General features: G+C 35.2%; 1 protein-coding gene across 5 annotated transcripts in view; it reads left to right on the top strand.

The window, feature by feature from the left end:
* The window catches only part of FOXJ3 (forkhead box J3), a 120,827-nt gene that overhangs the window by 5,242 nt on the left and 92,407 nt on the right, over positions 1-23,178 (top strand). For 3 of the 5 annotated variants that reach the window (XM_006174522.3, XM_032493980.1, XM_032493979.1), the window contains exon 2: positions 17,332-17,392. In XM_006174522.3, coding sequence (XP_006174584.2) covers positions 17,349-17,392 — 44 coding nt within the window. In that variant the 5' untranslated portion in view covers positions 17,332-17,348. Of the gene's footprint in view, positions 1-12,283; positions 12,324-17,331; positions 17,393-23,178 lie in introns of those variants that run through there. The other 2 variants (XM_032493981.1, XM_032493978.1) reach the window with 1 other exon arrangement.

Genomic DNA, 23,178 nt, shown 5'->3' with positions numbered 1-23,178 from the left:
ACAGGGTAATAGGTAAAGCATTCTGAGAAGAACCAGGAAATAAATCAGTGCCATAGAAGCCAAGTATAGGAAGGGTAGAGTGGTTGTCAGTATCAAGTGTAGTCTCAAAGTTCAGAAATAGTGATCATGATGAGAAGACTTGAACTAGGACCGGGAGGTAATTTGTAACTTTAGAGAGAATTTGAAAGGAAAGGTATGGATAGATGCCAAATTTGTTTTCCACAGAAGGCTTTGTAGAGTTATTATGGTCTGGTGTGGTAATTCTTAGTATTTTCTCCTAATACTTCCTCCAGACTCATTGTTGTCCACATGTCAGAGCTACTCAAATATCAGAAAACTCACTTCTTTCCTTTAAAAAAACCCCCAAAACTTGAATTCTAAAGCCAGTGATTTTATACTATAAGATTCTCTCAAACTTTTCTTCATATTCTTTTTTAAAAACAGTTTTATTGAGACATACTTCACATACTATACAATTCATTCATCTAAAGTATACAGTTCAGTGGTTTTTTAGTATATTCACAAAATTGTGTAGCCATCACCACAGTCATTATCTCAAAAGAAGTCTTTTTACCCATTAGCAGTCACTCTCCACTTCCCCTCTCATTCTCTAATCCTAGACAACCACTAATTTATTTACCATCTCTATAGATTTGCTTATTCAGATATTTTGTATAAATGGGATCATACAACCTGTGGTCTTTTGTGTCTGGCTTTTTTCACTTAGCGTAGTGTTTCATGGGTTATCCATTTTTGTAATGTGTATCAGTATCTCATTCCTTTTTATTGTTGCGTATTCCATTGTATGGCTATACCACCTTTTATTTATCTGTTTATCAGGACATTTGGATTTCTTTTTCTTTAAAAACCCTTCCCTATCTTCATTTTAGTCCTCAGCTTGCCAACTTCATCCCTCTCATGGCTTTTCGATTATAATCTCTACTATGCGTTCTGCTAGGCATTGGGGATATAAAGATGAGCAAGATATGGCTCTTGAACCTTCATATAATGTGTTTATACTTTACATGTTTTCTCATTTCTTATCTCATTTGATCACATGACAACTTGTGATGTAGGCATAGCATTTTTTAGGGTGAACAGTTTGAAGTTTAAGTTAGGTGACTTGCCCAAGGTTGAATACTTAAGTCAGTGATGGAGCAGTTAGATCATCTTAGTCTGTGTCCATTGCTGTTTCCACTTCTCTATGCTGCTATTCTGATTTAAAGGATCCCAATGTGAATCCCTGGAGAATTAGAGGGGTTGGAAGATCCCCTTACTCAGGGAATCAGTAACTTTTAATGTTTAATCTTTGGGACTTAAAATGAGTCTTTTCTTATCACATTCTGTCACTTGTTTGTGATTTAGATAAGTCATTTCATATTTCTGCCTTTTTGGGGTGAACTTCAGTGGAGTTTAATGTGATGATGATGATAGTGGTAGTGATAATAATAATAGATAAAATTTTCTGAGGCCTTACAATGGACACAAAAATGTTCTAAGTACCTTACATTTATTATTCATATATTCCCCACAATAACGCTAAAAGATAGGTTTTATTATTATCAAAATTTCACAGATGAGGAAACTGGCACAGAGAGGTTAAATAGCTTGCCCAAGAGTATGTAGCTTGGGATGGAAAGAGCCAGGATTTGAACCCCTGCAGTCTTTTCAGAACTCAGTGGCGTTTAATCACTGTACTGCGCTATTACTGTGTTATGAGTTAATAGAGGGTAATGTTTCAAGTAAGGGCATGATCAGAATATGAAGATTGGATTTGGAATATAGGTGGGGAAACAAACAGCAAAATTAAGTTGATAATTGCGTCCATGTTTCTTTTAAATATGAATCTAATACCTCAGTATACAGGTATGTGTTGTTTAAGCATCCAGGTACATTTTTTTGTCTCTGCTAATAGCCTCTTAACTCAGAAATTGTGTTATTTTCAGTACTCTTCACTGTCAGCTTTGTTAGTCACTTAGCTTTCCACATTGACACTATTCAGAAACTGGCTTGAGACAGCTAAAGCTTACTTTTACCTCTCAGCCTTCCTTTAACTGAATTTTTGTTTTCCATTTTGAACAGTTAGCCTTTCACTCCTGGATGCAAGTACTTTTTGCCTCCTCAACCCCAAAACTCAGAAAACACCACAGTGCAATTTTCTAACAACTGTCAAAAAATTTGACCATCTTAATTGGCATAACAGGATTTCAGTGCACAGATAACAAGAACCAAGGCACAGTGTTTTGGTTAAAGAGATTGACTTACACTGAAATTGGAAAAGGCATCTGCTATACAGGATTTTGGATTTAATAGAATTTGTTATAACTAGATCAGCAAGGCATTATTACTGTGGGCCATCTGCTGGATTATGGAAATAGCTTTGTAATACGGAGCCAGATGTATTTATAACAATGGCATTCTACTTATTTTAAGTAACCTTTTGTAGTTAGGTACCTTCGGCTGCTATTTTACTTGACATATCAACTGATAACCTGAGAATGCAATGTCTTTCAAAGTGATTATTTTCTATAGAATTGAGACAAGATAGCTGAGAGAGTCAGTGAGACTCATGATGTAAAACTTTAGTACTGTAACAATAAAATATATGATAAATGTGAATGTAATAAAAGATCATTAGGACTGTATTCAGTAAGAACTCTTACTCTGACACTATTAATCAACTTAGTTGCTAATGATTACTAAACCACACTGATTGCTCTAAGAATTTTACTGTAAATCTAAAGTGATTTCATTTTGGTATAATCAGACCTACATTAATACTGCCCTGTCTGACTTATTTCCCATCATAAGGAGGTAAAATAGTCTGTTATGGGGCGGGATAAGAGGAACTCTTCTTAGAACATAGTTCTAGAGAACTCTTCTGGTTTGAATGCTAACTATTTGGAGGTGAGGGAAGTCCTTGGGTGGGAGTTTTTACAGTCTGTAGAAACCCAGCATGTTGGCTGTCTTTGGGCTGCTATAACAAAATATACCAACTGGATAACTTATAAACAACAGAAATTTATTGCTTACAGTTCTAGAGGCTGGGAAGTCTTAAGACCAAGTGCCAGCATGGTCTCCTTCTGATAAGGGCCCCCTTCCTGGTTTGTAGCTGGTGCCTTCTTGCTATGTCCTCACATGGTGGAAAAGACAAGGGATCCCTCTGAAGCCTGTTTTAAGAGGTTAATCCCATCCACAAAGGCTCTGCTCTCATAACCTAAGTACCTCTTAAAGACCCCACCTCCTGATAACATCATCTTTGCGTGGTTAGGATTTCAGCATATGAATTTTGGGGGGACACATGCATTTAAACTGTAGCATTGGCTGTTTCTTCATTATTTTCAAATAATATGTAAAGAAGATCATGGATTCCATTAAAGAGTTGACCAGTTATTCTAGGATGACCCTGTGTCTGAAGGAGACTTTACCAGTAAACTGAGTTTTAGCTAAAGTTTGGGTTTTTAAAAAATTTTTATTTTTTATTGAAGTGTAGTTGATTTACAATGCTAGTTTCAAGTGTACAGCAAATGGATCCAGCTATACATATACATACATACATATTTTTTCTTCAGATTCCTTTCCATTATATGTTACCATAAGAAACTGAATGTAGTTCCCTGTGCTACACAGCAGGTCCCTGCTGTTTATCTGTTTTATGTATAGTAAACCCCTAATTTGCCCCTGCCCTTTCCCCCTGGCAACCATCATTTGTTTTCTGTCTGTGAGTCTGTTTTTCGTTTGTAAATAAAATTTGTATTTTTTTTAGATTCCACATTTAAGTGATACTGTATATTTGTCTTTGACCTACTTCACTTAATATAATAATCTTTAAGTCCATCCATGTTGCTGCAAATAGAATTATTTAATTTTTTATAGCTGAGTGATATTCCATTGTATCTATATATCACATCTTCATCCATTCATCCGTTGATGGACGGTTAGGTTGTTTTCATGTTTTGGTTATTGTAAATAGTTAGCTAAAAATTTTACCTGGAGTACAAAACTAAAAGCTGTGAATGAATTCTGCCTAGACAGAGTCCTGCCCAGTGGTGCAGTGGTGTGAAGGAAATAAGATGGATCTTCTGATTGATGCGTAAAGTATGGTGAAGTGTGTTGCTGATGTGACCTTATTAAAGATCTTGGAAGTTGGAATTGACTTTTTCTAAGGTTGAGATCTGGCCTTACTATGAAACATAGATCTATGAGAGAATGGGTGAGGTGGGGAAGACTGCTAGAACTCATTAATGACAATTTCAAATTCTGTTTGCTTACCGAGAGGTGAGATTGGGAAAGAGGTACAGTATGGTAAAAATATTAAGATCCTAGATTGTGGCTGTTGTCTACATGGATGCTTACTAAATTATTAAAAAGAACTAAAAAGTATCTGTGGCTTGGCTGTAGAACTTTGGGAAATTACTTGCAGACGTAGTAGTCAAATATACTGTTTGACTCTTCTGAATGAAGATGGAGTAGACTGTTATGGCTGGAGGTAAACAATATATGACATCAGTTTTTGCTAGTGTGATTGGGTCTGTGAATCTGTGACATGCTTTACCTGTCTACCCTGTGTAAGGAGCTGTTGTGGGTTTTGTCCCACATGGGTGTATGTAGGTAGTAATCACCATGAGAAATGGCATCTTGGTATGTCAGGGGAAGACATGTTTTATGTTTATTATAGGATATGTGTTTTGAAAAGATTTCCGCCCTACATTTGAATAATGCTTTTTGAAAAGCTTTTTCTCTGATCTGTTGGATTTTGGAGCCTCATAGCAGTCCCGTAATATAGGTAAGGCAAGTAATATTTCTAGTGGCAAATGGAGAAAATGAGATACAAACTAAGACTGACTTACGGTTATTTAGTTATTTAGTAGTAGAGCAGAGACAGAAGCCTAGGTCCTGCGTTCTGTTTTTAGTCTTGTACTCTTTAGTAGAAGACTGACAGAGTTTTTATGAAGAACATACGTGGATTTTTGAGGTAGAAAATAAAGGTTAAGGTCCCCAAAGGACCTAGGTTACTTGGAGCAGAACTTGTCTTGTGATAATCGCAGACAAGGGGACATAAAACTGTTAGGATCAACTTCCCTTGTAAATTTTGGGTCCATTTTCAATTGTTGGATGTATTTTCACTTGAGCCTGCATTCTTTGTCTTTGTAAATTCTGGAGGTAAGGAGAAGAATCAGAAGGGAAACTTTTAAGGATTACTAAATAACGGATTTGGTCTTATTTTATGGAAGTTTAAATTTAGAGATCTATGGGGGAGGGTATAGCTCAAGTGGTAGAGTGCATGCTTAGCATGTATCCGGTCCTAGGTTCAATTCCCAGTACCTCCTCTAAAAATAAATAAACCTAATTATCTTCCCCTACTAAGATAAAATAAAATGATACAAATAAATAAAATACAAAAAAAAAATAGAGATCTGTTAAACTTAGAGGTTGAGAAATTGTACCTGGAACATGATTCTACTGAGGTTACTGCCATAGTGTGACTCTATTGTCTCTTGTCCATTGGGTAGGAAGAATTATAGTATATAAAGAAGTTATAACTCCACAGGAGAAAAGACTGGGAAAGAAAGCATCACAATGGGTGGTCTTTATTTTCTCCTTTGAACCTGTTTATATTTTCTAAGTTCTCTGTAGTGAGCATATATCATTTTTATAGTCTTGTATTTCCTAGTTTTTAACTAAAAAAAAAATGTATGATTTTTATGGTTCAAATGAAAATTTGGAAAAACATGAATCACAGCACTTCTGAAGAGTAGTTTAAACACTTGGTGCTATCAAAGTATTTTGCTTTCTAGGCAGTTATGTTAATAAATCAGTTTCATAAAATATTTGATTATAATCTTATAGGTCAAGTTGTGGGTGTATTGAGTGTTTTGGATTTTTCTTTGCATTAGAAATTGATCATTTAGCTATGCTGATTAATAAATTAGTTTTAGTCCCCCAGAAGCAACCTCTAAGCCTTAGGTTTACTTACAGTAATTACTTATCAATGAATGACCTAAAAATAGCACTTTGACTTATAGTGAAAACTAAATTTAAGGATCTTCTCATCTGCTTCCATTTCCTTGGTGGGTTTCTAATAAGAAAAACCAAATTATTAAGTGATTCTTTAAGGTACTTGTTTTCATCCAGGGACATTGGACTCATTAGTTTCTCTCATTTGTTTGCTCATTTATTCACCATCTGTTAGGTCTTGGGCACTGTACTAAATGCTGGAGACACAAGTAACAGATAGGGTCCTTCCAGTAAAGGCTATACAGTTTTAGTTTGGGAGAGACATCACAGAGATATCCTAGGCATATGGAGGTATCCTGGGATTTCTTCTGTTTTCTAGTTTTTAACTAAAAGGCAGCATGACTACCTTGTTTGAAGAACTTAATGCTTTTGCTAGTGTGACTAGATGGCGTTAAGAAGAGCTGATGACTTCATAATTATTTTTCTGATTGCAAAATATTGAAAATCACTGATCTAAAGAATTTCCTTATCTAAGGAGCATTTCTTGTTGAAGTTGGTGACCCCAGTATACAGATTTGTATCAGGAGCATAATTAAGAAACCTTGTATGACTCTTCTAGGATGGAGGTGGTATCTTTCTGTCTTTTATCCTCTGTATAGTTGATCTTGAACAACAGGGGTTTGAATTGCACAGGTCCACTTATACGTGGATATTTTTCCATAGTGACGACTACTACTATGTAGGAACTGCAGATATGGAGGGCAGACTATAAGTTATATTCAGGTTAACCTCCACGTTTGTAACCTCCACGTTTGTCAAGGATCAACTGTACTAGTAAATGAAAGGACATTTCATGTTTGAGCTTAATTTTAAGATTTTTAGTATTGCTGCATTATAATGTATCAAAAGTTACCTTTTGTCTAGTGTATATATAATATATATAGACATATAGTAGTTCCTAGACTCTTAAGAGTTGATCTTTTATTCAGGCCAGCGAGTTATCCTACTAAAACACTTGATATGTAGTCATTGGGCTACTCTTAGAACACCTGTGGGCACTGGAAACTCTAAGGTAGCCTGTTTATTGTTAGCTCTAATTGAGGCAAAATTTGCTACTAACTTCATCTCTTTATCATAGTTCTTCTCTGTAGTTCATTAGAGACCTAGTTTGCCTTCTTTAACAGGATAACCCTTTAAATATTTGAATGTGATTATTCATTCAGCAAATATTTCTTGAGCACCTACACATGCAAGACATGGTCCTGGGCATTGTGAGAGATCCGAAGGTAATTAAGAGGCATAGTTGGTTCTCAAAGAACTGATACAGAGAAAGAGTCATTGGTTTGTTGAAAAGATTGTTTTTGCTTATGATGATCAGGAAAGCTACTTGGAGGCAATAATGTTTGAATTAAGATTAGTGATAGAGCAGTCTAGGCTGAAATCATGATCAAAAACCTAGAGATGAGGAAGTACAGTGCAAGTTAGAGGAGTAAGAAGAGGCCCAGCTTAGCTGTTTCACAAACTATCCTCAGGGATATTAAAAATGTTCTTCGTTGTATTCTTAGCACCTGTAGGAATGTTGGCAGATGATGGGGACTCAGTAAATAATTGTTGATTGAATGAATGGTCACATTTGGGAAGTACTGAACATCTTAAAGAGTCATAAAGCACTTTAGGATATTGAACCCTTGATAAGTCTTTTAGAGAAGAAAAAGTGCTTTACTCAGACTTCTTTGATTATGGATTGCCCACTAACAACTCTTGAAGTCCTCTGGAAAATGTTACACTGGGGACTCTGGCAGAGGTGACATGGAAGGCTGGGAAGTATTTTCTTCAAGCTAAACACACCCATTTTCTTCAGTCATCTCTACATTTGACATTGGGTTTCTAAACTCCTCACCAGTCTGATATCTCTCCCTGCAAGCATTCTAACTTGTAAATATTCTTAAAATGTACTCAAAACAGAACACAATACTCCAGTTGTGAACTAACCAGTGAAGAGTGAATGGGACTGCTACCCTCCTTGATCTAGAAACTGTTCTTCTAATGAAGCCTAAGATTGTATTTTGTTTCTTTTTAGCAGCTGAGTCACTGTCTTGGCTCCTGTTCAGTTCTCATATTAATTTACAAGAAGTTCTTTGAGTAGATTCAGAGAGATTTCCCTATTAGTAGAGCTAACAAATGAATGTCTATTTTCTTCTGATTGAGTCTAGGCTGTTTTCTCAGAAGTACTAGTCATTCTTAAGCTTCCTGAAATCTGAGAAAGAAAAGAAAAAGAATTAATTGTGTAATGCTGGAGTAACATGAAAGTCCAACTGAGCTGCTGAGTGTACTTCAAAACTAGATAAAATATGATGAATACCATATATGTATGTGTGTATATATAACTGAATCACCATGCTGTACACTAACACAACTTTGTAAACTGACTGTACTTCAACTAATATATATATATAATGAATCCCCATATATCCATCTCAGATTCAGCCATTATTAAGCTATTTGCCATATATACCTCAACTGTCTTTTTTTCGTTTTTGTTTTGCTTAAGTATTTAAAGAAAATCATAGACATTGTTTTTCACCCCTATAAACTTCAGTATGTATCTCTAAAAAATATGGACATTTTCTTATATAACCACATACCGTTATTGTATGTAATGAAATGAACAATATTTCCTAGATGCTATCTAATGTCCAGTCCATAATAAAATATCTTTGATTATTTAAAAGTGTCTTTACAGTTGGTTTTTAACTGAATCAAGATCCAGGCAAGATCTACATATTAGATTTAGTTATGTTTCTAGTCTCTTTTAACCTAAAACAGTTCCCTCCTCTTTTGCATAATTTCATTCTATCCACTTCTCTGACCCTTCATGTCTTTATACCAAGTTCTGTTACTGTTCCTTTTGAAATAGCTGTAAGAGTTTTCCTTCCTTTATAGCAGTTCAGCAAACATTTTGAAATGTTATGTACAAAACATGTGCTAAGCATTGTGGGAGGTAGAAAGGTTAATTTGACATATACCTGGCCTATTAGGAGCCTGCAATCAAGTGGCAGAGAGAAGTGCATACAGAAACAATATAAACAGATTATTTGCCTAAATTGCCTTGATTATATAGCCTCCCATTTATTTTCCTGGAAAATGCTGTCAGTGGACTTTTCTTAGTATATTACTGTATTCATGTCCCACAGTTAATTTCCTCTTGAATTAATCCAAACTATACTGTTTTTGGCCTGGCACTTGATGCTTCTACTAGCTTTCACCTTCACCTAACTCCTCAAGGCACAAACATCCTCTTTTTTTTTTTTTTAAACCAAATTTATCATGTAGAATTTTTGTTTCTCAAAATTATAAACATTGAGAAGAAAGATGTTGTGTTTTTCTGTGTAATATTGGGAAGCTTAGTAATTACTTTTGGAGGGGTGAGTATAGCTCAGTGGTAGAGTGCATGCTTAGCATGCATGAGGTCCTGGATTCAATCCCTAGGACCTCCATTGAAAAAAATTACTTTTGGAGAGTCCCGGCACATAAGCCATTAGGCCTATTGTTGCTGCCTACCACCTTCCCAGAAACAGAGCTTCTGCCAGTTAAGAAAGCTTCCTTTAAATAAATAAATAAAAAAAGCCCATTCAGTGTTCTAAATCACAGACAACAGATACATGATTTGCATTTTACCACTTCCCCATCACCATGTCTATTGCTGACTATTAATTTCTTGTTTTTAGACATGACCGTCTCAGTGTAGCACTTCAGGCAGCACTACCTAGCGAGTGTAACTGGCAAATGATATGAAACCTTTCTTCTATCTTAAACCAATAGTTCTTGAATTAAGCTGTGTGTCAGAATCGCCTTATACTTTTAATCAATAGATTCCCTAGGTTTCACCCTAGACTCTTAAATCAGGATTTCCTGGAATGGTATAGAAGTGATTCTTATGATGTTGGCAGTGTTTTGTAGACTGACTTTGGGGACCAGACAGGTAATTCTTATTTTGTTAAACAGCTCTAGCAGTGAAGACTATAGTTTATAGTTGACCGTATTTTCAGTTGTAGTACAGCATGTCATTCCTCTGACAGTATATTCTGATGTATGTATTCTGATATGTTCAATTTATGTTTCAAGGATTTGGTAGGATTTCTTTGAATTACACCAGGCAGAACACATGAATCAAATGCCCAAGATAAAGATATGGATCCAGAGAGGTGGCATCTTGGTTTTCTAAATATAACTGAGCTTAAATTAAAGCGTTAAAACTCTTCAGCCCTCTGAAAGTTTATTCTCTCTGTTTAGTGAATACCTTTAAAGGTTAAAATGCAAGAGTTCAACATTTTTGCAATAAACAGTCTTTTGAATTCTTCATATCTCATGTGTATTCATTAAAGGTGATTTAAATATGTCATTTAATGTCATATATCTTTGTCAGATTTTCCGTAAAAAATCTACACATTGGGGAAAAGTTCTTTATTAGACTACATGATTTGATTTTGGGACCAGAAATTGTGGCTAAGTTACTGAGCAGAGTAGAGAGACTGAAGTTTCAGGATTATCCAATGAGTTAATGACAGACCCAGAAATAGAATCCTGTGTTATTTGCTTGGGTTGTGATTTCGTCTAAAGAGGGTGGCCTGTGATCTGTTTACATAAATTGCAGGAAGTAAGGTTTGGGGTTTGGAAGATGTTACAGCTCTGTGATGTTTAGCCAAGAAGCTCCCCTCCCCCACATTTACCACCTGTTTTATTGACACCAGTCCTAAACTAAGGAGGGTAAAGAGGCAGTTCAGACTTACACTTTCTACTCATAAAACAGTCTTATAAAGCTGAAGCTGGTTGTTGGTTGGCATGCTTTTTTTCATCTTCTGTTATTAGAGAATAACAAGACCTGGCCATAGTCTTGTGTTTGGTAAGAGAGGGGTATAGCCTAAGTAGGTGATATGTAGATAGTATAGAGTGATTTCCTATAGAATTTTTTCAGGGTTTATACAGATGTATATATGAGTGTATAATAAACAGTATGGTTTGGAATTGGTGGAGCCCACCAGAAAAGAGGCTTTCCGGAACTAGTAATGGTTCAAGGGTTATAGATTTCAAACTAATTGCTGTAGTAGGGTTGCTTTCTGGTGAAGTCATTACTTTTACTCTCCCCTTCTTCCAGTTTGTGGAGTCGGGGTGACCCCTGTGGTACTAGTGAGTGAAGAAGCAGGAACTTAACAGAACAAGAGACTGTTTGCGTGTGATGATTCTTAAACTTGCTCTTTAAACCACCCCCCAGCTTTATTGAGATATAATTCACATACCATACAATTCCCCCATTTCAAGTAAAATTCAGTGTTTTTTTAAAAAAAAAAACATATTCGTAGAGTAGTATAACCATTAACTACAGTCTACTTACAGAATATTTTCCTCTCTCTCTAAAAGAAACCCCACATTCAATAGCAGTCAGTTCTCTTTACCTGTCCCCCCAGCCCTAAGAAACTACTAATCTAATTTAATCTACCAACCAATCCATAATCTAACTACTAATATAAATCTGTCTGTTTAGAAATTTGTTGTAAATAGAATCATGTACTATATAGTCTTGTGATTGGCTTCTTTCACTTAGCATGTTTTCAAAGGTCATGTATATTGTAGCCTGTACCATTCCTTTTTATTGCTAAATAACATTCCACTGTATGGTTATAACATCTTATTTATCCATTCATCAGTTAATAGGCATTTGGATAGTTTCCACTGTTTTGCTGTTATGATTTAATGCTGCTATGAATATTCGTGTACAGATTCTTCTGTGGATGTATGTTTTCATTTCTTGGGTATCATATCTGGGAGTGGAATGGCTGTGTCATATGGTTAATCTATGTTTAACTTTTTGACAAACTGCCAAACTGTTTTCCAAAGTGGCTGTACTGTTTTACATTTCCACTACCAGTGTATGAGAACTTCAATTTCTCCACCTCTTTGCAACATTTCTTACTGTCTTTCTTTTTGATTATAGCCATCCTAGGTGGTGTGAAGTGGTATCTCACTGTGGTTTTTGTTTTGCATTTTCCTGATGACCAATGATGTTGAATATCTTTCATATCTTATTGGATGCTTTTATATCTTCCTTGTAGAAATGTCTTTTCAAATTTCTGCCTGTTTTTTTGCAGTCAAATACTCTACCCCTGAGCTATACCTCCAAATCTTTGTCTTTGCCCATTTTTAAATTGGGTTGTCTTTTTTATTATTAAGTTGTAAAGGTCCTATATATATATTTTTTTTTTTTTTCTGGATACCTAACTTCCTCTTCTAACCGTGGATTGGTCCAAAATTACTTGCTTGGAAGCAGAGAGAAGTAATGGATACTAAGACTATATTTAAAAGATTTGGTGAGTTTTTGGTTAGATCTTAATAGTTCTTATTTTAAGTTTACTCTCTTTTTCCAACTCTTGAGGAACCTTGTTTATTCATTCATTGAACAAATATGACTATAGACGATTCACCAGGATTTGGGGATATAACAGAATGAAACAAACTTTTATCTGCATTCTAGTGGGAGAGAAACACACAGTAAAACAAAAGTAATATAATATAAAAGCTATGAAGAATAAAACAGTATAATGGGAATACAGCATGATGAGCTTTCTGACATATTCTTCACTTTTTCTGATTTCTTAATCTGTTCCTCTCTGACCTTATTGCACTTTACATTTATTTTCATTTTGTATAGCTTGTAGCTAAACTCTTATTTTGCTTTCACTCCTAATTCTTAACGACCTTGCAATCTAATTTTTGCTCTCACTAGTCTACAGAACACACCCTCTATTAAAAGCCAATAGTGTCTTTTCAGTTTATGTCCGTCTTAATCTATGTGTAACACTATTGCCTTTCTCCCTATCATATCACTTGCTGCTATCTTCAATACAGTTTTCTCCAATTTTTTTGAAAAACGAATTCCTCTTTTAATTATCTATTAGAGTTATCCAAATTTAAGTTTTGGCCTCTTTTCTTCTAACATTTCCATGGTGAACTGATCATTCTCACGTGATTTTGATTGCTTTTTTAGAGCATGTGACCCCCAGTTCTTAATTTTTAGCTCTAGCTTCACCACTACCTTCCCGTTCATCTCAGTGGAGCTGAGATGAACAGCTGATTGCTACTCACTCAACAGGATTCTTTTCCCTTTACTCTTTCCTCTGGCAGATTTTTCCTGTTCAGGCTGATTAAGACACAGGTTATTTCCATGACTGCTTTAATGATTACCTGTGACTAATGGTAAAGCAATTCACAATGTTGAGTCAAGTAACCTGATTCAAAGGGATTATTCCTTCATGGATATTAGTGAATTTTTCACTTTCACGTCTTTTGAAAGATAGAGCTGAGTACAAAATTAAAAAAAAAAAAAAGAATAATCTCTTTACCTCTAATGCCAAAGCATTTATTTCCAACAAACTTTTAATTCTTACTTTTATCTGGTGTTATGCTGGTGCTTTCATTCAGACTACTATCACAGTAACTGAGGCATTAAATTTCCCTTTTGAATAGAGGAGGAAATTAAGCCTCAGAAGTTAACAGTATACCCAGGGTCAAATTGGGATTCCAGTCAAGGTCTTGACTCAAGGTCATTAATCTTGTAAGTTCTTTGTAAACTATAAACTGTTACATCTCTATACAGTGGGAGAGAGGAGAGAAGAGCTCATAAGAATTACTTGGGAGCTTTTTCAAAATACTTAGTCCAGTTTCACCACCTACTCTCAAGTAGTGTATTGTTATACAACTGTTAGTTGCTTCCTAAATGTGAATAGTTTGTAAATCAGTTTAATATATACTCGAAGGTTACTTGTATTAAAAGGAATCTATATTCTTCTGTTAGTAATGGGATATAATACAGTAGTTTCTGTTGGAGCATACCTATAAGTGAATGCCTGGTTTTTACTACCTATACTCTGTGTCATTCTACACAAACTTTCTTACATGTTAATTTTCAAAGGACTTGGAGAAAATGCTGTTAAGTAGGTTCTGTTGGCATCAACTTAAGCTGTATAAAATTTGGATGTAATTGAATGAATTAATATAATATAGTTGGGTTCAACTATAGTTGGCTTCAGAAATGTGTTTTTGTAATTTGGAGGACACTTTGAGATTTTTCTGATTTCACTATGAACCTTAGCCTTCTTTTGTAAGGGTTCCATGTTGCTGACCATTTACCTGGGTAGGGAGAAGAAGATTGGCATATTTGTTTTTCAGGTTAACCAGCCTAGGGTTCAGGATACCATTTAGGAACAGTAATCTAAATTGAAATGGAGAAAACTGAAACTAAGGCATTGAAGCCACAGTATGTTAGAAAGATACCTGGGTGTTGGTAGTAAAAATTCATATATCATAAGTTCACCATTTTAAAATGTAAACGTTGATAGCTTTATACTATAGGGTTTTTATTTGCAAGGTTGTGCAACTAGCACTACTATCTAATTCCAGAACCATTTTCATCACTCCAAAAAGAAACCTGTTAGCAATAACTCTCTGCCCTCATCCCCCTCTCACATTCCCCTATCTCTCGGCAACTACTAATCTACTTTCCATCTCTAGGATTTGCCTATTTTGAACATTCTATATAAATGGAATCATACAATATGTGGTCTTTTGTGTCTGATCTCTTTCACTTAGCATAAGGCTCTCAAGGTTCATCTGTGTTTTAGCATGTAACAGTACTTCATTCCTTTTTATGTCTAAATAATATTCCATTGTATATTATATGCATATTGTACAGATACACCGCATTTTGTTTATCTGTTCATTTGGTTTATTTTCACTTTTTGGCCATTATAAATAATGCTGTTAACATTTGTGTGCAAGTTTTTGTGTGAACATACGTTTTAAGTTCTGCAGATACATATATGTGTCTCTATATATGTATTCTCAAGGGGATTGTATATATAAATTTTTATATGTAAAAATACACATATACACTACTAGGAGTAGAATTGCTGGGTCATATGGTAACTTTTGTAGGAATTGCCTCTGTTTTTAATAAGGCTGGTATTGTAGAATACTGTAGAATGTGGTTTAGGTTTAAGAGCCAAATGGGCTGGCTAACTCTCCACATTCTCCTGTCCCTACCCACCTAATCTACACCATGTAACAGCACCTGATGTCTAGATTGTCAGAGTCAACAGAGCAGGAACACCCAGATAACTACCTTGTAGAATCCTGGATGTAGAGTCCTGAAGTTAGCTCTACCCACTAACCAAGTTTGGTGAGGAGTGGGCTAAGAGCCCAGGGGTGTTTAGAGAAGTCATTCCTCATAGAAATCAAGAGTTAGAGAGAAGTGTTCTGCCCCAACAAAGGAAAAGAAATGAGTTAGGCTAGAAACATGAAAGCTATTCTTAGATAAGGGCCTGTCATTTAGGAAACATGTTAAAGAAAGATGATGAATTCAATTTTGGACATGATAGATTTGGGATTTCCAGCATGGAATGTTAGATTTTTTTTTGGAGATCTGGAGATTGATCTCTGCTAGAGATATAGATTTGAGATTCATTTGCATACAGATAGTTGAAGTACAGGAGTAGGTAAATCACCCATAAAGTAAAAAACAGTGGAGAAAAGTGTCTGGTAATTCCCATATCTGATTCTTTGGGGCTTTGATTCTGCCAATTGATGTTTCAGCTGTATCTTACTCTGAATGGCTTGTTTCCTTCTGGTTTTTGTGATTTTTGATTGTGAATTTATTTATTTTGGGAATTTATCCTCGGAAATTCTTCCAGGCCTAGATCAAAGGCAGATTCCCCAGAAAAGATTTATATTTACTTCTGTCAAGGCTAGGTGGGGGGACATTGCCATTCTAGGACTACTCTAAACAAAATTCTAAGTATGAAGCTTTTTAAACCATAATCTGGGTGAGGGTCGGCTTATGATTGTGAATGTCAGGGTACTGTTAAAGTGCTATCATAGTTCTCCAGTCCCTCACCAGCACTTTGTGCCAAGGTTAAAGAGAAGTGTTCCTTCCAATTCTCTCGGGTAACACTTGGACTTCACCTCTTGTACCTTGAGCCCCAGTTGGCCTTGGAATTGCAAACTGAAATTCAAAGGGGTTGGTAAAATGTCCTGAAGGTAAGTGAAAGCTGGTTCCAGTACTATGCATACTTACGTAGTTTCCGTCTTTCACTTGGATTTTGGCCTTGATCATACTTTATTTTCTTTCAGGTTATTGATTATAAAGATTAAAGATTTTGTCCAGTGTTTGTTATTTTCAGTGGGCATGTTAATCAAGCTATTTATCTTGTCATTCTGGCAGAAGTAGAAGTATCTGTCTCTCTTCAGTGCATGCAGGGACAATTAGATGCAGGGAATTCAGTCAGCCTCTAAATTAAAAGTTATAAACTTGGGACAACATCCAGTGTTTTCTTTGGCCCACATAGTATTTAGAAAATAAAAATCAGGAGACTTCAAATAAAATTTTGGATATCTTGCATCTCTTGAAAAATTAGAAGTTCTTACAATACTGGGCTTGCAGTCCTGCGTAGCAACAGTTGGCTAGAACTGAAGCTGATCCCTTTAGAGTGAACATGTTCTCTTTAGTTGTACACACAGTCTCCTCCACTAGTACAGTGTTATGCTTATGTATATACACTTATATCCATTCCAACTTCTCTTATTCCTGTTACTGGACACTTGGGGATCTCCATGTGCCAGGTAGTGCTAATAGACAATTTTACATTTGTTCATTGATTTATTTAACTCTAATGACAAACTTGCAGTTTATCCCTGATGAATAAATAGTCGTATAGGTGGTATTATCCCCAAATTACAGATGAAGAAATGGAGGTTCACTGAGTTTATATAAATTCAAGGGCTCATAGCATCACAGCTAGAATTTGAACAAAGTTCCTTCTGTCACTGCTATTCTTAACCTTTAAAAGAAAAACTAACAATAGAACTGTTCTTCAGATGAAGTCTTAGTGAAGTCCAGTATATAATACCAACAAATACAGCGCTGCTTTGACTGAAGAGTAGATGGGCTGGGAGAAAATTATGTGGGAATGGGATCATGCATTCTCGGCTGTTTGGTAGCCTTGACACTTCTCTGGAATCCTTAGGATTCTGCTGACCAGTTTTGACACTATCTATAACATAGCATAATAATTTGTTAAATTTATGAATTTTTGAGCTTTTTTGGATGTTACGGTTATAGTGTGCCTATTTTTCTTATGCTTCCTGGTATGTCTGTCTTCTCAGTGTAAACCTTTTTGCTCAGTAGCATTTTCTAATCATGTGGATATGTGTTCATATAATGGTGTACCTTTTAGCCTTCTATTTCTGTTTTAGAATGGTAGTGTGATTTATACTTTAATTTACTTTGGAGCATCTGATAACTAACTCTTCTTCACTTTTCAGATTCTCTTTGTGGCCAGATGGGTTTGTATGGACAGGCTTGTCCATCTGTAACTTCATTAAGGTGAGTGCTCTTTTTTTTCTTTATTGGAACATACAACATTTTAAAAGTTTTGCTGGTCAAGTCATTAGAATCAGTTTCACTGTGAGGTTCAGAATAAAATATTGTAGTTTGTTTTGTTAAGCAGTGGGATTGAGAGAGATTTTTGTTTACAGAGATATTTGTGGTAATGAGATTTGGGTCTTAATCTCCACTAGTGAATTTATATATGTTCTTGTACATTAGATAAAAATTTTATACTTCTTTGTTACTCCTTTTTAAAAAAAAAGCTAATCTGCTTTCTACTTGTTTTAATTAGGGAATACATAGTAATTTTTGATTGCCTTTGTAGCAATTATTAAAATAAGACTAGATGGTAATTTAAGCCTCTTTCTAAAGGACGATTTAACACAGTATCTAGATTATCTTCATTTATAGTAAGTAGGTAAAATGTAAAAAAGTAGAAACTAAGTTGTATTTAACTCAGCTTTAGATCTTTCTTGAAGTTGCTAAATCCTTTTAACAAATTAAATCTTATGTGAAATCCTGTGAATAAAACAGATAAATGTGGGAGTTTTCTGCTTGCTTAGGCTTCTGTGTTCTACCCTCACAGTTGCCCCTAAAGGATTATTGCAGTTCCCACAGCACAGTTTGAAAAAAATAACCTAAATCTAATCTGATAATTGAAATCTTTCGGACTAGAATATGAAGTGTTGATAGTAGTACCTGCCAGTTACACGGGTTGTTGCAGCTAGCTGTATCAATTATTTATTCAGCATATTGAGCACCTAATGTATTGTCAGGAGCTATTCTAAATGCTGGGCTACAGTAGTGAACATAACAGATAAAAATCATGTAATCACAGAACTTGCATTTTGGTGAAGGGACAGTTAATGAAATAAGAAGTATGTTAGATAGTGACAATGATAAGGGCTAAGGTGAAAAATAAAATAGAGAAGTGGTATAGGAAATAAGGGATATGTGTTATTTTAGATAAGGTAGCCAGGGAGAGCTTCATTTGAATGAAGACCTGAAAGAGTGATGGAATGAGCCATACATTGGATAGGTGGAAGATGAGCATTCTGAGCAGAGGGAATCCAGGAAATGCCAAGGCAGGAGACTTGTCTTGCATATTTGTGGCTAGAACAGAATAAGTGATGAAGAGAGTTGAAATTGCCCAGTCTTAGAGGACAGGAGAGAGAGGAGTGATTCAAAATTGTTAGAGCCATGAATGTGACGTCAGGGAATCCTTAGGCTTGGAAGAAATTCTGGTTGTTCAGAATGCCATAAAGAAAAATAAAATTGCCTTTTTAGTTTTTGTATACTTGTAAGCTTTACTCCATGCCATTATGGCATTTCTTTCCCTGAGAATGCATCTTCAACTTATAATGGAAATTGATGGAGTGATTGCTTTTTTACTTTGTTGGAATCCATTCTCTACCTCCCTCACCATACCCCCTCACTGCCCCTGCGAACAAAGGACACCTGTATACTGCTGAAAAGAACCTTGTTTTAAAAAGACTGTTATCTTTTTTTTCAATCTCCAAAGCTGCTATTTGGAGATTTCACTTAACAGTGATTTCTGATTAGTATGATGGCAGGGGAAGGAGTCATTTTACATTTTTTTTTTGATTATTTTAAACTTTAGATATGGCATATCAGGATATTTTTGCAGACTTTGATCTTCCACTGATTAGACTTCCTTAAAGATACTTTAGTTGTGGGATGTGCTGAAACAGTCTTATTAAAGTCATTCACTGAGATTTAAAATCCCTTTATTTGTTTATTTATGTTTTAGGTTAAGCGTATATATGACATTGGGTTAAGAATGATATATACCAAAGATTTTTTGCTTGACAGAATTACAGAATTGGAAGGGATGATGAAAGAGAAGAGATACCATGAGTTATTTTCTAATTTGCTCACTGTGTTAAAATTCTTGTGTATAATATCCTAGAATCATGTTTTTTGTGGATATAGCTATACATTTACCATTTAGCTAATAATAAACTAAGAGGCTCTATGGTATTTGAATTAGGATATTTAGTGTCCTTATATCCTGATCTTTCATTTTTGTAATATTCTATATGGTCCATCTATGAAGTAGAGGATTCCTCTTCTCAGTTGTATGGGTAGAAGACCATTGTTTGTCATTGATTTTTCTAACTGAAAGCCAGCGTTGGATTGATACAAGGAAGAAAAGAAAACAATGACTGTTTTTTTTTTTTTTTTTTTTTTAGGTGAGGGGAAGAGAAAAGTGGATTACTTTAAAACACAATAAATTTTAGTCCATTTTCCCATAGAATCTTCTGCAAATCAGAAATGGCCTCCCCAACTACACTATCCAAATAGAATTAGAACCAGAAATCTTAAAGTAACTCAAACCTACTGACAAACATTGCTCGTTTGCCATCCTTTTCTTATATATACCACTTTTATATCGTGTATGTACCTCTGTGTACTATCTGTATCTCTAGAAAGTGGCTAGCCTCAAAACAGGAAACATGAGAGTTGGTGGAGAAGAACAGGAGAAGTGGGAGTGGTTGATTTATATGTAAATGAAGATAGAAGAAAGAATGAAAGTATGTGACATTGAAAAAATTTGTTTTAATTCATTGTTAAAAAATTTGTTTTAATTCGTTGTTTTCTATAGATGATATTAGATCCTTGTTTAATGTAAATATGTTAGGATTAAAAAATCATACTTGTATTTTTATGATTAAAAAGTAATGCATGTTGTAGAAATTTTGGGAAGACAGCCGTTGTTAATATCTTCACATCATACAATTTTATACTGGTAGATGCTGTGTATATCAAAGTATGCTCTAATTTTGATCAGATTGCTCTTAACTAACATGTAGTTCTTCTTTACTTGCTAGTGTAGGTAGACTGCATTTTAACAAAAGTTACCCTTAATAACATCGTATTCTATTACAGTATAATGAGACTGTTTTATCAGTCAGGGTTCTTCAGGAGGCAGAAAACACACCAGTTATTTGAATAGAGATTTTAATAGAATCATTAACTAAATATAAAGTTGTTAACTAGGTAACAGAAAGGATAAAAATAAAACTGAGGTATCACGGAGATAAACACTTCTAGAAGTGGTTACCAGCCCTAAGGGCTCAGGGACCAAATGGAAAACCTAGAGACTTAAGAGGAAGTGTCCTGTGGAACCAAAATTCAGACCTCTGGGGAGAAGGCACTCACTACATGGCTAGTGCTTGTGTCTAAGCTCAGAATAGGAGTCCCATGGGTTTGAGACCCAGAACTCTGGGGAAAAGGTGCTGGCTGGTCCTGGTGTCTTTGAGTGGGGTTATGATTAAGCTAGTTCCATAAGTACTGAAAACACTTCAAACTGGATTCACTTTCTGCTATGGGGAGGACCTTCTGCTATAGGAATGAAGAAACTTGCTGAGATGATGCTCTTACGAAGCTCAAAGAATAGACCGGAAAGCACAAGTATGTTTTTCCATCTCCAGGCTTGTAGTCCATCTTTAGTGTTCCCTCTTGGCAGAACCTTATAGGAAATGAGCTGGCAAAGCAGAAATGTGGTTTGCAGAGTCTCAGTTCCATCGTCATTAAGGCAGATGGGAAGAAGAGATGGGAGTTTGGAACTGAGGGGCAATAATAACTTGTGCCAGCAAACTACTAAGAAATATGGTATAAAAAATCTTTTCTCAGATCTGTTTTGCAGTCAGTGTTTATGTGATTTTAGTAGAATATTTGCATGTTGCTAAAAATGCTAATTTTGTGAAACGTGAAATTATATTAAAAATGTATCCAAGACTCACAAGTATTCCTTGTAGTCTGAATCTACTGCATTCATATTTTGAGTTGGGATAGTAAAGAGTGGGAATAGTGAATACTGGGTCATCTACATCTATTTAATTCCTTAGTTTTGGATAGCAAGAGTGGGAGTTCAAATAGTGATGGATACAGCTTCTGTGAGACAGTAGAATCTTAAAAACATAGCAAAATCGGGGAGGAGGGTATAGCTCAGTGGTAGAATAATGCTTAGCATGTGCGAGGTCCTGGGTTCAGTCCCTAGTAGCTCCATTAAAATAAATAAGTAAATAAATAAACCTAATTTACCTCCCCCCAAAACAAAAAACAAATTAAAAATTAGCAGAGTCTATTACTGAGTTTATATAAGATGGATTCAGATCCTGAGGTGTACCTGCATTTTAGTTCCAGGTACAGATTCAGTAAGAGCAAAAGCTTACTGAAAAACAAGCCCTTTCCTTGAACATTTGCTTTATGTAGATAGGTAAACACATACATGTATGTAATATACTTCTTTCACATATTGTAGCAATAGACTATTTTTATAATTTCGTTTGATTAAAGCAAAATAAAAACTTGTTATTCTTTGGACTTGATAAAATGGGGCCTTTCCTGCATTTCTGAATTGCCTAACACTTATGAGGATTGATTTTATGGTTCGTATGTGTATTCAGCCTAGGACACTGGGTTTATCCGTAGTACTCCAAGTAGTTTCTGGTGATACTCCCTATGCTCTGCCTGAGATCTCTTTCTCTTGTTACCTTTTTCTGTTTTTCTTGTTCACACTTGTTTCTCTTTTTTGTTATGCTTCTCCCTTCAAGATGTCTTTTATTATTGATCCAGTCTATTTGTTTAGGATATGTTAGGGAGCACATAAGGATATTTTAGCACCAGAGAATCTTGTGTGTTAGTGTCCCAAATGAATTTCCTGTCCATCTGTTTCCTCATTTCCCTTCTTTTGATATTGATGACCCTGCTATTTAGAATGACCAGAGGAGGTATATTTAAATCTTCTTGCTGTCTGATGTCTAGTAGCAGACTTAATATGGAAGGCATCTCTGGTATATAGTCTTAGAATTGGGTAGATACTGGTTCATATCTCTGTCACATATTATCCATATGATCTTGAACAAGTTACTGCACTATTCCTAATTTTGCTGTAATAGAATTGTTAATGTTTACCTCACCTGCGTGTTAGGATTCATGAAATAAATTATATACATAAGGCATCTGGCATATTTTTCCCTCTTTTGAATTATTTTTCAGTAGTAGATGGCAAAGGAATCACTATTTTTAGAATAAAATAGGATATATTTGTATCCTTCGCTGTCAGCTCAAGAACATGGGGTAGAAGAGGATTTCTTTTTCACCTTCTTTGCTTCACCCTAAATTCTTAGATTCTAGACTGTCTTCCAGTAGTGTTCAAGTTTGCAACTGGCCTCAGGCTAAGAATGTTGCTGACATTTAATATTACATGTTTATTATATTTATAATTAATACAACTTTATACCTTTAGGTCAGTCCCACACAGTGGCAGAAATAGCTTTTGCATTATCATGCCACAGTTTATCATTGTTATCTTTATCAAACTTTTTTTGTAATTGATAAAATCTATTAATTTGCATGTTTAGATCTGGCATATTCCAATTAAATAAAGAGTAATGAGAAACCTTTTTTTTTTTTAACATTTTTTTATTGATTTATAATCATTTTACAATGTTGTGTCAAATTCCAGTGTTCAGCACAATTTGTCAGTCATTCATGGACATATACACACTCATTGTCACATTTTTTTCTCTGTGAGTTATCATAACATTTTGTGTTTATTTCCCTGTGCTATACAGTGTAATCTTGTTTATCTATTCTACAATTTTGAAATCCCAGCCTATCCCTTCCCACCCTCCATCCCCCTGAGAAACCTTCTTAATTTTGATCATTACAGAAACTTTTTCTAAAATGCATTGTTAAGCCAAAAAAAATTAACAATGCTTTTCTTTTTTTCAATCTTCTAAAGCTTCACTGTC

This window comes from Camelus ferus, chromosome 13 (assembly GCF_009834535.1).
Source record: "Camelus ferus isolate YT-003-E chromosome 13, BCGSAC_Cfer_1.0, whole genome shotgun sequence".
NCBI classification, from domain to species: domain Eukaryota; kingdom Metazoa; phylum Chordata; class Mammalia; order Artiodactyla; family Camelidae; genus Camelus; species Camelus ferus.
This window is presented reverse-complemented; position numbering and strand designations above follow the sequence as displayed.